Source organism: Cebus imitator, unplaced genomic scaffold (assembly GCF_001604975.1).
Source record: "Cebus imitator isolate Cc_AM_T3 unplaced genomic scaffold, Cebus_imitator-1.0 Scaffold349, whole genome shotgun sequence".
NCBI classification, from domain to species: Eukaryota; Metazoa; Chordata; class Mammalia; order Primates; family Cebidae; genus Cebus; species Cebus imitator.
This window is the reverse complement of record NW_016107664.1, coordinates 375,305-389,260: the sequence shown is the minus strand read 5'-3', so window position 1 is coordinate 389,260 and position 13,956 is coordinate 375,305. Positions and strand designations below refer to the sequence as shown.

The 13,956-nt window shown below is 39.8% G+C and overlaps 1 protein-coding gene across 4 annotated transcripts in view; it reads right to left on the bottom strand.

Annotated features, from left to right (window-relative positions):
• Positions 1 to 13,956, bottom strand: part of POU6F2 (POU class 6 homeobox 2) — a 473,172-nt gene that overhangs the window by 246,906 nt on the left and 212,310 nt on the right. For all 4 annotated transcript variants that reach the window (XM_037730523.1, XM_017506155.2, XM_037730520.1 and 1 more), the window contains one exon: positions 12,379 to 12,607. In XM_037730523.1, the coding sequence (XP_037586451.1) occupies positions 12,379 to 12,607 (229 nt within the window). The remainder of the gene's footprint in view (positions 1 to 12,378; positions 12,608 to 13,956) is intronic.

The following is a 13,956-nucleotide window of genomic DNA, read 5'->3' as shown; positions in this document are numbered from 1 at the left end:
ACGTTCTGCTAAGAATTTCTAAAATAGTGGCACACAAGGGAACTGAGATGCATACAAATGTGTTAATAGACCTGTATATTTGTGCTAATCCTAATCCAGTGACAAATGACAAATATACTATGTTCTTTTTTATTTTGCTTTTTTTTTTAGTTTTGGCTATAAACCTGGTAAGCGCAGTTGGGAGAAGAAAACACTAAACCAGAGAAAAAGGTTAACATGGAGCCAAGTATTCTTCAAAGATTAAGTTTGCTTGCAATATTAGTAAAACATAATTTTCCAAAGTAAATCGTTTCAGCAAACTAAAACTGTATTATTTAAAGCACAGTTTTTACAAGCACAAATATCCTTCCCTATAGCACCAGAACTAAACATAATGGTTCAGTTTCCACTGCCCTACATGAGGAGAGTAAGCATGACCCAAAGGTTCTTTAAAAAGAAGAAAGGAAGGGAAAAAGGACTCAAACATTTTCATTTTCAGATTTTAAGGTTACAACTACATTTTAGAAATAATAGATTTAAATCAATTGAGTTAATTTTCAGCAAAAGAGCAAACACTGTTGAAACTTTTATGTAGACACTCTTAAAATGGCTTCTTTATACATGGAAACCTGGTAAATCCTTAGAAGACTAAAAAGCAAACTGACATACTTTTTTTTTTTTTTTGGCTCCTTGTTGCATTCTGGCTAAATAGGAGGTAAGCAACAATCAAAAACACCCACATTAATACAGAGATTATGTCCATGAAAGAGAATCCAAACACAGAGAGATCTACAGGAGCCCCATATAACCTGGTACACATGATTAGACAAGTTGAGAATGCTTCCTTAGCCTTCGTTGTGCCTGTCCTTTCCTCTTCCCCGGGTTTGAAGAGTGGTGCTCCTTCTCTAACCTCTTCTCCCCCAGAAATCTCTTCCCTCCCTAGTTTCAGTCATGGTTTCTCTATCAGGATCTCCAGTAAAAATATTTTTCTGAGGTCTGGAGCCAGGTGTTATTAACTGGCTACTGGTATCTTCATTTCAGTATTCTACAGGAAATTTGAACTAATCATGGTCAGCTTAAACTAGGGATCTCCTCTTTCTTTCCTCTTATCCCTCTACATTTAACCCATCACCAAATCATATCAAACTCACCTTGTTAACGTCTCCTAAATCAGTCCCCTGCTCGCCATCATTGCCACCACGACCTCTTCTCCCTGGATTCCTGTAACGACCTCCTAACTAGACTGGAGTGCCTACTATAGGTTCTGGCAAATAGCAGATGCTTAGTAAGTATTTGTGAAATTGATCAATAAATCTTTGGGTACAATTCAGAGAAGGAAATGAAGTTTAGCTTTTCCCCAGAGGGACCTGAGAAATAATAGCTGTGACCTCTCACTAGGAATGTACCCTGCAAGAATTACACACGTAAGAGAAGATACAGTTTTCTTGGAGAGCATTAGCTCTCCATTCTCAAAACAGTGGACAAAGAAGAATTGAGACTGTCTCCCATTTTCTTATTTTCAATAACCCTCTACTCTGTGTCCCCATCCTTCCCTCAGAAAGAGAAGTTCTCTGTATTTTGGTTCCAAAAGAAAAGTGAGCAAGTAAACCCGCTTCCCTTCCATCCATGGTAATGGAGTGAGATTGTGAATTTCAAACACAGTCTTTTCCTTTTTTAGGCATCAACGGCATTGTAGTGGCAGCCATCTTGGAGAAGAGCTACTCACTTGTGCCAACTCTGATGGCTGGCTTGGAATCTAATCCAGTTTGCACATCCTAGTATAGAATCATTGCTAGATGCCATCAGAAGCCCTGATTTACAGCCTTATTATGTGTGAACTGGGGCTCACATTACTTTTCTGCCTTTTGCTTTGAAAATAAATGCTTTGGCTTTGCTTTGACATTTATGTGGCAGCTGGAAACCATTATCCTTTGACAATGCTTTATTCCATTGACAGTATCTCTTAAATACGCAGTATACTAGTCATACTCCTCATTCATGTGCTTCCAGTTTAATCCATGCCCCAGTGCCTCAGTGACACCCGCTTCAAGGATAATGTACTACAGAACAGGCTCTCCAGGTATTTTAAATAAAAGTCTAAAGCCTCAGAGATACAGAGTTTTGAAAAACTGCCAAAGTAAGACACATTGCAACTACTTTTCATAACTTCTTTATGGTGGATTTGGTATTATTGGATGGTATGTCTTGTGGAGCTCTTCTGAATAACACTGTGAATATGAATTTATGCACTAGGTATTTTTAATATTGAGCTTTGTGACAGCAAGCCACGTATCATTGCGTACTAAGAGCCAAAGTCCTTTCTTCTCATTTCTGTGGCAGGTACTGCATGTCCCTTTTCTGTGAGTGGTACTGGATCTCCGCTCTCACATTCATAATGCCAGTGGGGATGCAACTTTCTGAGTGTGGTCATCACGAGAATAGCACAAAACTAAACCACAAGGGAAAGTGCTGCATCTGGGCACCTACTTTTCTTCTTCAAGAATGGTACCAGAAGGTTTAGCACATATTTCCACCCCCACCCATCTCCTCCCTGCCAGGAATTTCACCTTCGATCAACAAAATCAAGCACATTTAAAGACAATTTTATTAATATTAAATATTGTTCATACATAATGAATGCATAGAATTGCTTTGTGGTTGTATTGTTTTTAATCTGAGAATTAATGCACTTTGTGTGCTTTTTTAAAGAAGGTGGTTAGAAGGTCAAGACAGCAGACTCATAATCCTAACCTTGGCAATGCTACTAATTATGTTGTGGATATAGCATTCCACCTTAATGAATAGAAAGTATTCTGATTTTTAAAATAAAACTTATTATTATAAGAATTTCTTAGTGTCTGGAATCTACCAGTAACACTTTGCTATATGGAATATTTTTCTTTTATCTTTTCCTCCCTCTCTGTCTCTGTGGGTGTCTATGGGAGTGGGGAGGGGGCTTCTTTTAAACAATTGGGATCAAATTACAGGCATTTGAAATCTTGATTATTTTAGTGTTAGCCTCTGTATCTGTGAAATTGAGCCAAAAATGCTGTTTAGTGGGGAACTTGAGTCTCCCATTTCCATAGATATTTTCCTAGTTTCAATTTCATTAGAAGTTTTGTATTTAAACATTTTTTATGTTTTAAAAGAAGTTAGTATTTTGCGAAACCCTATAGCATTCACTTATGTTTTCTTTTTTTGCGGAAAAACTGAAATATATTTTACATATCATAAAACTCCCCCCTTTTGTACAAATTTGACAAACACACATAGTGAAGCATCACCACGACCTAGACAGAGAACTGTTGCATCAGCCCCCAAATTCCCTTGTGCGCCTTTAAATTCACCTGCCCCCCACTTTAACAACCACGAATTTGCTTGTAATCCCCCTAATTTTGCCTTCCTGAATGTTACATTAAGGAATTCATTCTTTTCTATGCCCTAATTTGCCATTTTAAATAGTCCCCAATTGGTCCATATATTTGTTATCCCTTTTTACATTTATCATTTGAATTCTGTGGTTAGAAATTATTACTGTGTGTGTTCTGAGGAACCACACGGATAGACCATATAATCTAATGGGTTCACCTAATGGAATTCTAGAATCTCAGTGTTGGAAGGAATCACCTAAGTCAAATACGTCTGCAGTGTATTGTTAATGCAATGGCTGGTGGACACAGCACCTTGTCATATAGTTTCCAATTATGTGCTCCTCCTCTCTCCCTTTAGGATTATTTATTTTCCTCCTCCATGCCACTGGCAGCTGGCTTGACCAGGTGACTTGCCTGGCTGACAGGATGTGAGTGGAAGTGATGTGAGCAGCTCTTGAGCTGAAGCTTTAAGAGCTAGTGTAGTTCTGCCATTGTCTGCTCCTTTTGTAATGAAAAAAGCATGTCCCAGACAGGGGCTGCTTCTTCTGCCTGGATGCTAGAAGGTGGTGGATGTGCAGCAGAATCACTGCACACCTATGGCTGACATGTAATATGAAATCAACAAAGAAACACACCTTCTTGTTGGACGACACTGAGATTTTATGCTTAGCACCTAGGACTTTTCCTTGGGACACTCTTTCCCCAGATACTGGACAGCTTAATCCGCTTGTTCATTGGGTCTCTGCGTGGTGTAGAGACCATGACTTGTGACTTTGCATAAAATTCATCACATCCCCATCCCTGCCACCCTTTCCTACCTCTATCTGCTTCACTCCCCCACTAGCATGTATATACATTAAGGGACTCTTTGTTTACTGCCAAGTCCTAAGTCCAGATCATGACCTCCAATGCTTTGAAAGTTCGGTAAGTATTCATTGAACAAATGAATAAACTTTGTCTTAATAGAAAAACAAAAATAAACAGATCTGTTTCTTATCAAACTGGTATGGTCTTTTACTGTCAGATAATCAAAACTATATAACTTGATACATAGTTTTGATTTGTCCTCTAGTTTCAAACCTTACTCTAGGTTTTATCTTTTTCTATTAAAAAAATTTTGCTCTTTCTTGCTTCTTGTATTTATTTATTTATTTATTCATTTTTGAGATGGAGTCTCACTCTGTTGCCCAGGCTGGAGTGCAGTGACGCAATCTCAACTCACTGCAACTTCCGCCTCCCAGATGCAAGTGATTCTCATGCCTTAGCCTCCTAAGTAGCTGGGACTGTAGGTTCCCAATACCACATCTGGCTAATGTTTGTATTTTTAGTAGAGATAGGGTTACGCTGTGTTGGCCAGGCTTGTCTCGAACTCGTGACCTCAGGTAATTGGCCCGCCTCGGCCTCCCAACGTACTGGGATTATAGGCACGAACCAACACGCCCGGCTTGTTTCTTGCTTTTTACATTATGAGCTGCTTCAAATCCTTGGGATTACCCAGGCAGAAATAAGTAAATGCAAACATATATCCATGAAAAATCATAGCATAATTGCATTGTCTTTAAGTACGTTCATCTCCAACATTTCAGGCCCTATGATGGCTACGCTCACACACAGGCAAGGCATACAAGGTCCTCTGTATTGCCTCTTCCCGCTCCTGTAGTCTGATTTCTTGCCAGCTTGGATTCCTGATTTTCATTGAACAGACAGAGCTGTTGATAGGACCTGTAGACTCCGGTCTCCTCGTGCCTTCTTCTCTACATTGAATGCTCTCTCTACTTCTCTTCACTGGACTCTTACTTAGTCTTTAAAATTTACTCATTCACACTTGAGCACCTTTTACAAGTAAGCCAGGCACTTTCCCTGTTCTTGGGCTATGTTATTGAACCAAATAAAGATGCCTGTCACAGGCTTCCATTCTAGGGACAGAGTCAGACATAAATGATGCATATGAACAATACATTATACACAGAGATTCTCCTGTACAGCAGCAGGCCCAAGCATCACAATGCTGCTGGCCCTGCCCTTGATGGCTACAGTAGGCATCACCCAAAATGTTCAAAAAAGCAAAATTGAAAAAAAAAAAAACCACTCAAATACTTTTGAGATTTTGCAAAAGGTCCTAAACGTTAGGGAAAAAGAAAATGCAGGAAGCAAGTAAGAGAGACAGGAGTGCTGGGGCGGGGGAGGAGGAGGGAGAAAGCCTTGATGGTTTCTGGGTGGGAACAGAGTGCTTTAGGCAGAGGGAACAGCCTGTGCAAAAGGCCCTGGGCTAGGAGTACATGCAAAGAACACCAAGGAGGCCAGAGTACCCTCACATGGAGGCTGATTTAACTGAAGGAGAGGAGTGTGGGGAACAAGAAAGCAAAATAGATTCAAGATGTCTGTCTTGGAAAAAATTTTTGCATGGGGAGCTGACTAGAAGCAGAAAGATCAGAAGCCTTCCCTTTTCTGCGGGGCTGCATTTTCGAAACAGCTACACATCCCTATCTGTTGGAAACATCAAGCAGCCCATTAAACCTCCAGCTTCCATAAGACATAAGTGGACTGAGAAATTCCCCAAAGAAAAATATATTCCTCAACTTCCTCATCAGATGTGGCCAAGAAAGATAACAGACAGGAAGGACTCTCCCAAGAGTATAGCCAAGGGCCAAGGAGAACAGAGGCCAAAGGTGCTTCCCTAGAGACGCCCAGTCAAGGAACTTCCATAATGTCTGCCCACAGGGACGTTGGAATGGTCATAGATAAACAAACTGTGAGATATTTTTATGATGAAGCACTGCTTGGAAATTAACAGAAAGGAACTACTGGTATACACAACAACATGGATAAATCTCAAAAACATTATGCCAAATGAGAAAAGCCAGACACAAAAGAATACATATAATATGAATCCATTTATGTGAAGTTCTAGAACAGAAAAAACTAATCTATACTGACAGAAAGCAGATTGAGGATTACCTGGTTGGATGGAAGGGACTGACTGCAAAGGGACACAGAGGAATCTTTTAGAGATAATTAAATGTTTTATGTATTGATGGAGCCTGCATGGGTGGATACAAATTTCAAAACTCATTGAACTAAACACATAAGGTCCATGTATTTTCTTGTATGTAAATGACACCTCAGTGAAAACAACAACAGAAACAAAAGAGAATGTAATGTAACTTGCACACAAAATCCCTAACCCCCAAACCAGTCCCACGTACTTTAGCATACACAGGCTTTAATTTGGGGAGTCACAGAAAACCAGGGCAGGTTTCCTGTCAGAGCGGAGGGAAGAAAAAACATCCTTGGCCTTGATTTTTCAACTGGCCTTGAACCTAATTGCTTTTCCATGTTCAGGTTTAGCAGCACTCTTTAATGTATTTTTGGTCATTAATTTAAATGTTATGCTTGACTTAACTGGAATGTTCACACTTTGATATAAATCTCCTATGTAGCACATTTATATTCTCCATTTATGTTGCCTACAGTGATTAGTAGGTCATTCTGGCCTGTGCTGTGAGAACAAGTCACTAACCTGAACCATCTGTCCTAGAGGTAGGCTCAGCTCTACTGTCCCATTAACCCTTTGCTGCCTGTTGTCACTCACATCAAGGCTGTATATATCTTCATTTCCTGCCTATGTTTTAAAGAAGCAAAAGATCCAACACATTTGCATGAGTTCCATAAAGGGGATTTTATTTTGCTACATTAACTAACAACCTCTGTTTTTACCCTAGGACTGCACATCTTTAGTGAAGTTATCTGTGATCCAAAGTAATAAGTAAAAGGGAAGACACCGACTTTTCAAGGAGTTTATGGAGTATGTGACAGAGCAAGCTTCGTTATCTTCTTTCTTTGAGTTTATGGTCATCATTCATCTTATTTCATAGATGTGCACTTGCTTATAGTCACCAGAGGCCAAAGCCCTATAAGCATGGGATGAAGGATGCAGGGATGGAGAGACCCAGTGTAGCTAATGGTGGACTGAACTTGGAAGAGGAAAGGAACACTCAAGGCAAAGTAGAAGAGGGCACAAAACTTCTATTTCACATAGGGACACAGGGCTTTGAGGAGTAGGTCATTTCTAGGTCTTATCTGAATGCTCTGAATAGAGCATTTCTGGACTTCAATCCCAGCCAGAGCTTCCAAGGACTTTGTTCAAAATAGTCAGAACCTAAACTTCACCACTGGCATCTCCTGAGCTCAGAATTTGTCTCAGTCCTTGTTCATGGGAAGGCTACTGGCTTTTACAGTTCCCAACAGAAAGACCAATGTCCAGCCTGCCATGCCTGCTACCCCTTCTGCTGATGAGGGAGGTTCAGTATGTTTCCTAAGCCTACTTGTCCATATTCCATATCACATCATTCTGGCTTCCCACTTCCCACCTGAGTCGCAGCCGAGAGGACAAAAATGAACCTCTCAATCTCAGGGCAGTCAGTCTCCAGTTTGGCCAGTAACACGAGATAGTTTAAATTAAAAGGCTCAGCCTCACAGGTAATTTCTTTCTTGGATAGTCAGAATTTTAGATGGACATGGCGATAAGGATAAAGAAAAAGATGATGGAGACAGAGAAAAATGGAGAGTTCCTGACAGGTACCTGAATTGGAAAAATGCCTGACCTTAGGGGAGACAAAATGGAACAGGAGTGAACCAGAATTACGGTTTAGCCAAAAGCCAACCAATACAGTAGAGAAAGGTCCCAGAGGGGGCAGGAGAAGACAGGGAGATGGGTCATTTGTCATTCTGGGCATGGGGATTAGATGCCTGCCTCCTGCAAAGGAGAGGATGATACAGCCTGCAGCCTCATGGTTTGCTGGATGCTCTACTGTCCAAATTTCATTCCAGGTTCCAATGAGGCTGGGTTACAGGGCTGTTCCTAGGATCCTGCAGGAGGTCTAACTCCTTACTCCTGTGTATCTTCTTGCAATAAAACCTCATCACTGATGAGACAGGCATGAATCTCTTCATGCTGGGAAGGATCTAAGAGAAAGAGAAAACAATCCCCAGGCCACACATACAGGTTTTCTGCTGAGTTAAAAGGTATTTTTATCAGCAAAGCAAAAATTTCATTGGATAAAATCTCAGAGCAAGGTCTTCAAGAGAGCTTCCATTGTGTAAAAGAACTTCCCTTGGTCTTGAGGATACGAAAGTCCTAACAGAAGCAAAAATGTTCCCACACCTTATTCTTTTCAGTCATTCTCATCTGGAGGCTTGGGGTGGTGAGTAAGAGTGGGAGAGGACATTCACTGCCTTCATGTGGGTCCTCTAATATCATAAGAGTCTCTGCTTCTGGCTGCTGGTGATATTGGGGGATGCCAGAGACCTGATGCTTGCTCCCCCAACCCCACCCAATTCATATGTTGAAATCCCAACCCTCAAGGTGATGGTATCAGCAGGTGGGGCCTTTGGGAGTTGATTAGGTCAAGAGAGTGGAGTCCTCACAATGAAATTAGTGCCTTTATAAAAGGGACCCTGCGTGTTCCCTCATCGCTTCTGTGGTGGAAGGACACAGTAAAAAGATAGCCAGACATCTATGAAGCAGGAATGGGCCCTCCCTAGAACCGAATCTGCCTGTGCCTTGATCTGGGACTTCCCAGGCTCCAGCACTGTGAGGAATACAATCTGTTGTTTGTAAACCACCCAGCCTATGGTTTTTATGTTATAGCAGCCCAAACAGACAGAGGCAGGGAGTTGTCTAACTAGATCAGCATTTCTTAAATTTTAATGTGTGTAGAGATGTTTGGGGGATCTTTTTAAATGCAGATTCTGTTCAGAGGGTCTTGGGTGGAGCCTGAGGTCCTGTATTTCTAGCAAGCTCCCAGGAGACATTGATGCCGCTGGTCTGGGGACCATGTTTTGAGAGGAGATTGTGATATGACCCCTGCTGTCAGAGTCGAGAAGAGCTGCTCTCAGTGTAACAGCATGTCATGAGTGCTCATTAAAATACATGTGTAAATCGTGGCCTCCGAGGCTCTGAGAGCTATTCCGTGTAACTTGATAGGGGATGTAAATGAACAATCTCTCAATCACTTCAGTAAAAAGGAAAATATTTGAAATCTTATCCCTGAATTCCAAACCATTAAGAGACTGATGTCAGCAACTTTTTTTTTTTTCCTTTCATCTTAGCAAATGTGTGGCTTTTGAGCTAGAAGAACAGACAGGCTGGAGGGCTGAGTAGGAAGGTTGGGGACGATTCCAGTTGGTGGAATTGTTTCAGGGGTAAAAGCTTAACACTTCACAATAAGGAAAAGGGAACTATTCATGACTGAGCATGTTACACGGTAACAGGCTCTGCTTCAGACTGGGTGTGCAACCTCCCCCTCACACTGACCCACCAAATCTGTTTATAAAATCACTGGAGAAGTGGGTGTTTGTTATAGATGAGCAGACTTAAGAGTCATTTTATTTTATTTTATTTTATTTTATTTTTTTTAAGAGTCATTTTAAAGACTCAGAAAAGCCTTGGGCTGAGGTTATGGTGTTTATTGTACAGGAAAGAGCCAGAGGAGAGGAAACAGCCTTCTCTCCTCACTGTTGACTGTAAGAATGCATGTAAGGATTTCTTCTAAGGTACTGATAGCCCATTTACAAGACTCTTACCCTTGAAAGAGGACGATATTTGAGGTCATCTTGAAGACTGGGTCAGCCTCAGAGCCCCTGCAGATGACCTTTCAGCCTGCCAGCCAACCACCCACTATCCCAAGAGTCCTACTACTTCTGCAACATAACTTGGGAAGTTCCACAAGCCATTGATTCTACCAAGGGATTGTCAAGGGCTGTGTAGTAGGTCACCTAACGGTGGGAAAATCAGCTTTGGGATGGCTGTTGGTGGATCGATTGCAAAGTGACCACTGGCTTTGCCATGTAGGTGGTGGACATTTATCTTAGGCACTTTTGAGACATGAGATTTTCCTGATTACCATCCTTATTGCCCTTGAACTTCTCATTAGAATGACCACCTCTTTCTGGGTTGCCTGACACTTGGAATAGAAAATCCCAAGAAAACTGGAAGGTAGAAATTTCCTGGATCCTGATTTGGGACTTGGGATTCATTCACAAAGATATTAAATCAGAACGCATTGGGGAAAGAGCTTGATGTTAAGCCTAATTAGAAAGCTTTTCCCATAAACAGCTGATTTGCAACAGGGAGGTGGTTTATTTTAATAACCTCATCATAACTTTATGATGTTGGACCTTCTCTCCAACATCAGTGAAATTTCAAAGAGGAAGACAAAGTGGAAATGTTCACTTGTGCTTGTGTAGCAGACAAGAGCTTGGGCATCAACTCCAACACACTTCTGAAGATGATGCTGAGAGAGAAATTGTGTTGGAAGCACCCAGGGATAAAAAGTGAGTGCTTTTGTTTCCCCTATTTAATCAGGCCACAAAACTTGGGATTCCTTTTGTGAAACCAGAGGTACCCCAAAGAACCAAACTCCAAACTATAAGCTAGTACTGAAATTTGATATTTACAACAAACAAATACAAAAGGAAAAATCTTGATAGAAGTCCGCATTGAACCAATTACTAATTTTGAACCCTTGAAAAAACAGGTACTAAAATCTTAAGAATGCCAAATCACAATTATGAAATAACAAGCCTATTTTTTTTTAACTCTGATTTTTGGCATCCTTCTTAACCACACAGGATTAATTTGTGGCCCAGGAGCTCTTCAAGCTTATGTTTATTTATAATATTCAATATTCCCATAAGCACCAATGTTCCAAATGGAAGGCTGCATTTTGATAATGCCCATTTCTTCATTAAGATTTCATCATCCAACTACATTAAAAAGCCTCTCCCTACACTTTGTTGCTCTGGCTTTCACCTTGTATATTCCTGCTTTATTTGCTTAATCTCAAGATCTGGCCCCCAGGCACTCTCAAATTTGAAACAAGCAAAGTTTGTGCATTAGTGTATCCTGGGCATGCATGATTTATGAATGGCAGTTTTCTCAGCACAATTTTATGGTACAAGAGAGACTTTGTTTTAAACATTAAAATGAAAGGCAAGAAGTGGCAACAGTGGGTGGGATAACAGAATACAGAGCATGGAAATAAGTTTGGGTCAAGAGTTAATCAGTTCTTACTTGGCCTGTTTCTTAGTCTTGTGGACTGATTCTGTAATAAATAATATGAAACACTGACATTTGACCAACTAAAAAGTATTTTAAATTGCTATTCTGATAACTTACCCAGACGAGTCCTCATTCTGCAAAAAATTTAATTGTTAATTTATATATATATGAAGAAAAGAAACATCTTTGGCTAAGTCTAAAATAAATTCATTTTCTCTTTAGTAGGCATCCTATTGATATTCAGGCCATTGTTAACAAAAATAATTCTTCCTCTGACAGAATCTTTCGTAAATCAGTATGTCAGTCAATGCTACCAAATCTTTCAAAGAAAAGTTAAAACCTTCATAATAATCAAGATAACTACCCTTCCTAAGTAAAATTAGAGTCTGACTTGCTATATGCCCATGTAATATACAGGCTCAACATGCAAGTCTATTTTTCTCATCGCAAAATATGAGCTCAAGTAGCACAATTTTTGTTTAATAACTATAACTAAAAGATACTTTGTAGAGCAAAAGAATCATTAATAAATTATTCCAAATAATATCTTGTATTTGAGAAGTTCCAATTGCTTCAAACACAAACAAGCAAACTCTAACCTTTCTTTACACGTGTGTAAATTGAAGAATTGATGAAATGGTAACTCAGGTCTTCAAATAACAACAGGAATTTTACTTTTAAGTTTTTGATGTGTCATGCAATGATGGCACATAAATGCTTCCAGAAGACCTGAAAAGTTTTGATACCATTATTAGGAAATGAGGATTGATAAAGCCAGTGGCTTGTGCAAGCGCAGGATTCACAGACAACTGAAAATTTTGCTTCCTACAAAAGTCTTCAATATCGTTTAGGGCAGAAGCAACTCTGAGCCACATTCACCATTCTAGGCACTATTTTTGTTGTTCACTTCAGAGAATACTGGCCAGTGGGTAGAGCCCTGCATGACGCATAGATGCTATAGATTACCTTGTAGATTTTGCAATGGCAGAGTCATGATGCCTCCGGCTGCAGCTGCTGCCACCAGCCCTTGGATGTTGGTGAGATTCGCTGTTGGCAGTGTGAGAACCAGTCCTTGTTGGCCTCCTAGCTGTCCCGCCATGTTGAAGGGGATGAGGATTGGCTGGTTGAGGGCTGGGGGGCCTCCCGGCATCACGCCAGCCACAGCAGAAGCTAATTGCTGTGCCGTCAGAAGTGGCTGCAAGGAAACAGATGATAGCTCACTTTCCTGCCGAACCAAGGCATAGGTTTTAAAAACATCTTTCTTCCATTTAAGCAGGATCACAAAGTTCCTGAAGAAGTACCAAAAAAACATGTTCTTTCCCATTAAAAAAAGATTGGTAGAAAAAAAATTTCAAAGTTGCATTTCATTGATTCCTTTAAAAAGTTTCATTTGGTTTGGACTTCTTCTGAGGAACTCAAATACCTTTACAAGTAATAACTTATGTTTATATGTTATTCTTTCAATGAATTTCCATTTAATCCTATCTTCATGTATTTGATGCTCTCAGCTAATTTATTCTGTGTCGCTCCAGAAAGAACTCATTGGGATCAGTGGGATTTTTTTTATTCAAAAAGAGCAATGAAATACTACTTTGACTTTTAAATTAACAAAAATAATGTAGAAAATTTACTCGATGCTGGAAAGTCTGTACTGACACTGTTATACAGATCTATGGCTGGGGGTCATGTACACTGGCATAATCCTTTTGGAAAGCAATTTAGAAATAGATTATCAAGAGCTGCGAAAATATTTATCCCCCTTTCACTCAGAATATACTCCTAGGATATAGCTTGAAGATATTATTCAAAAGGAAATAAGATAACTGCATAAAAATATGCATTATGTTTCAAAATACATAAATATTGAAAACAGTTTATTACAGTACTAAACTAGATGAAATATTGCATCATCATTAAAATGGCTTATTATGACACCTCTTTAGAAAAATAGAAAATGTTTGTAATATGAGAATACAATAGAAAATAAGCTGGATAACTGTTAAGTAAACTTCAGTGATTATTATTAAAATGGTAGAATTATGTATGTGCAATGACAAGACCTAAAACAGAATATAAGACATAAAAATATTTGCTGTGGATAAAACTTAAAATCTTTGAAAATAATTATTTTGTTATTACTCTAACTTCTTTTGCCCAGTTAAAATGATATTATACAAACACAAGTTTACATCCATTATGGATACGACAGCTTTTCTTTGGTAGGGAAAGGCAACTGCCAGGCATGTTTTGAGTGCAGCATGTGGGCTCTTCACCAGGATGACACAGGAAGGATTCCTGCCCTAGTAAAGCCAGATGACCACAAGAGTCATTTTATCTTAGAGTCCTTGATTCAGGACTTTCATCGCAGTCTTGTGGGAGCTGTGTCATGGAGCATAATAATCCGGTATCTATTTTTCTACAGGAACCAATGCAAAACTCTTATGTGAGGGGTAGGTAGTTAAATATAGGCATACTACCAAGCCCAACATATAATAACCAGGCACTATTCTAACGTTGCAGTTATTCTACCAGTGAGATACAGAG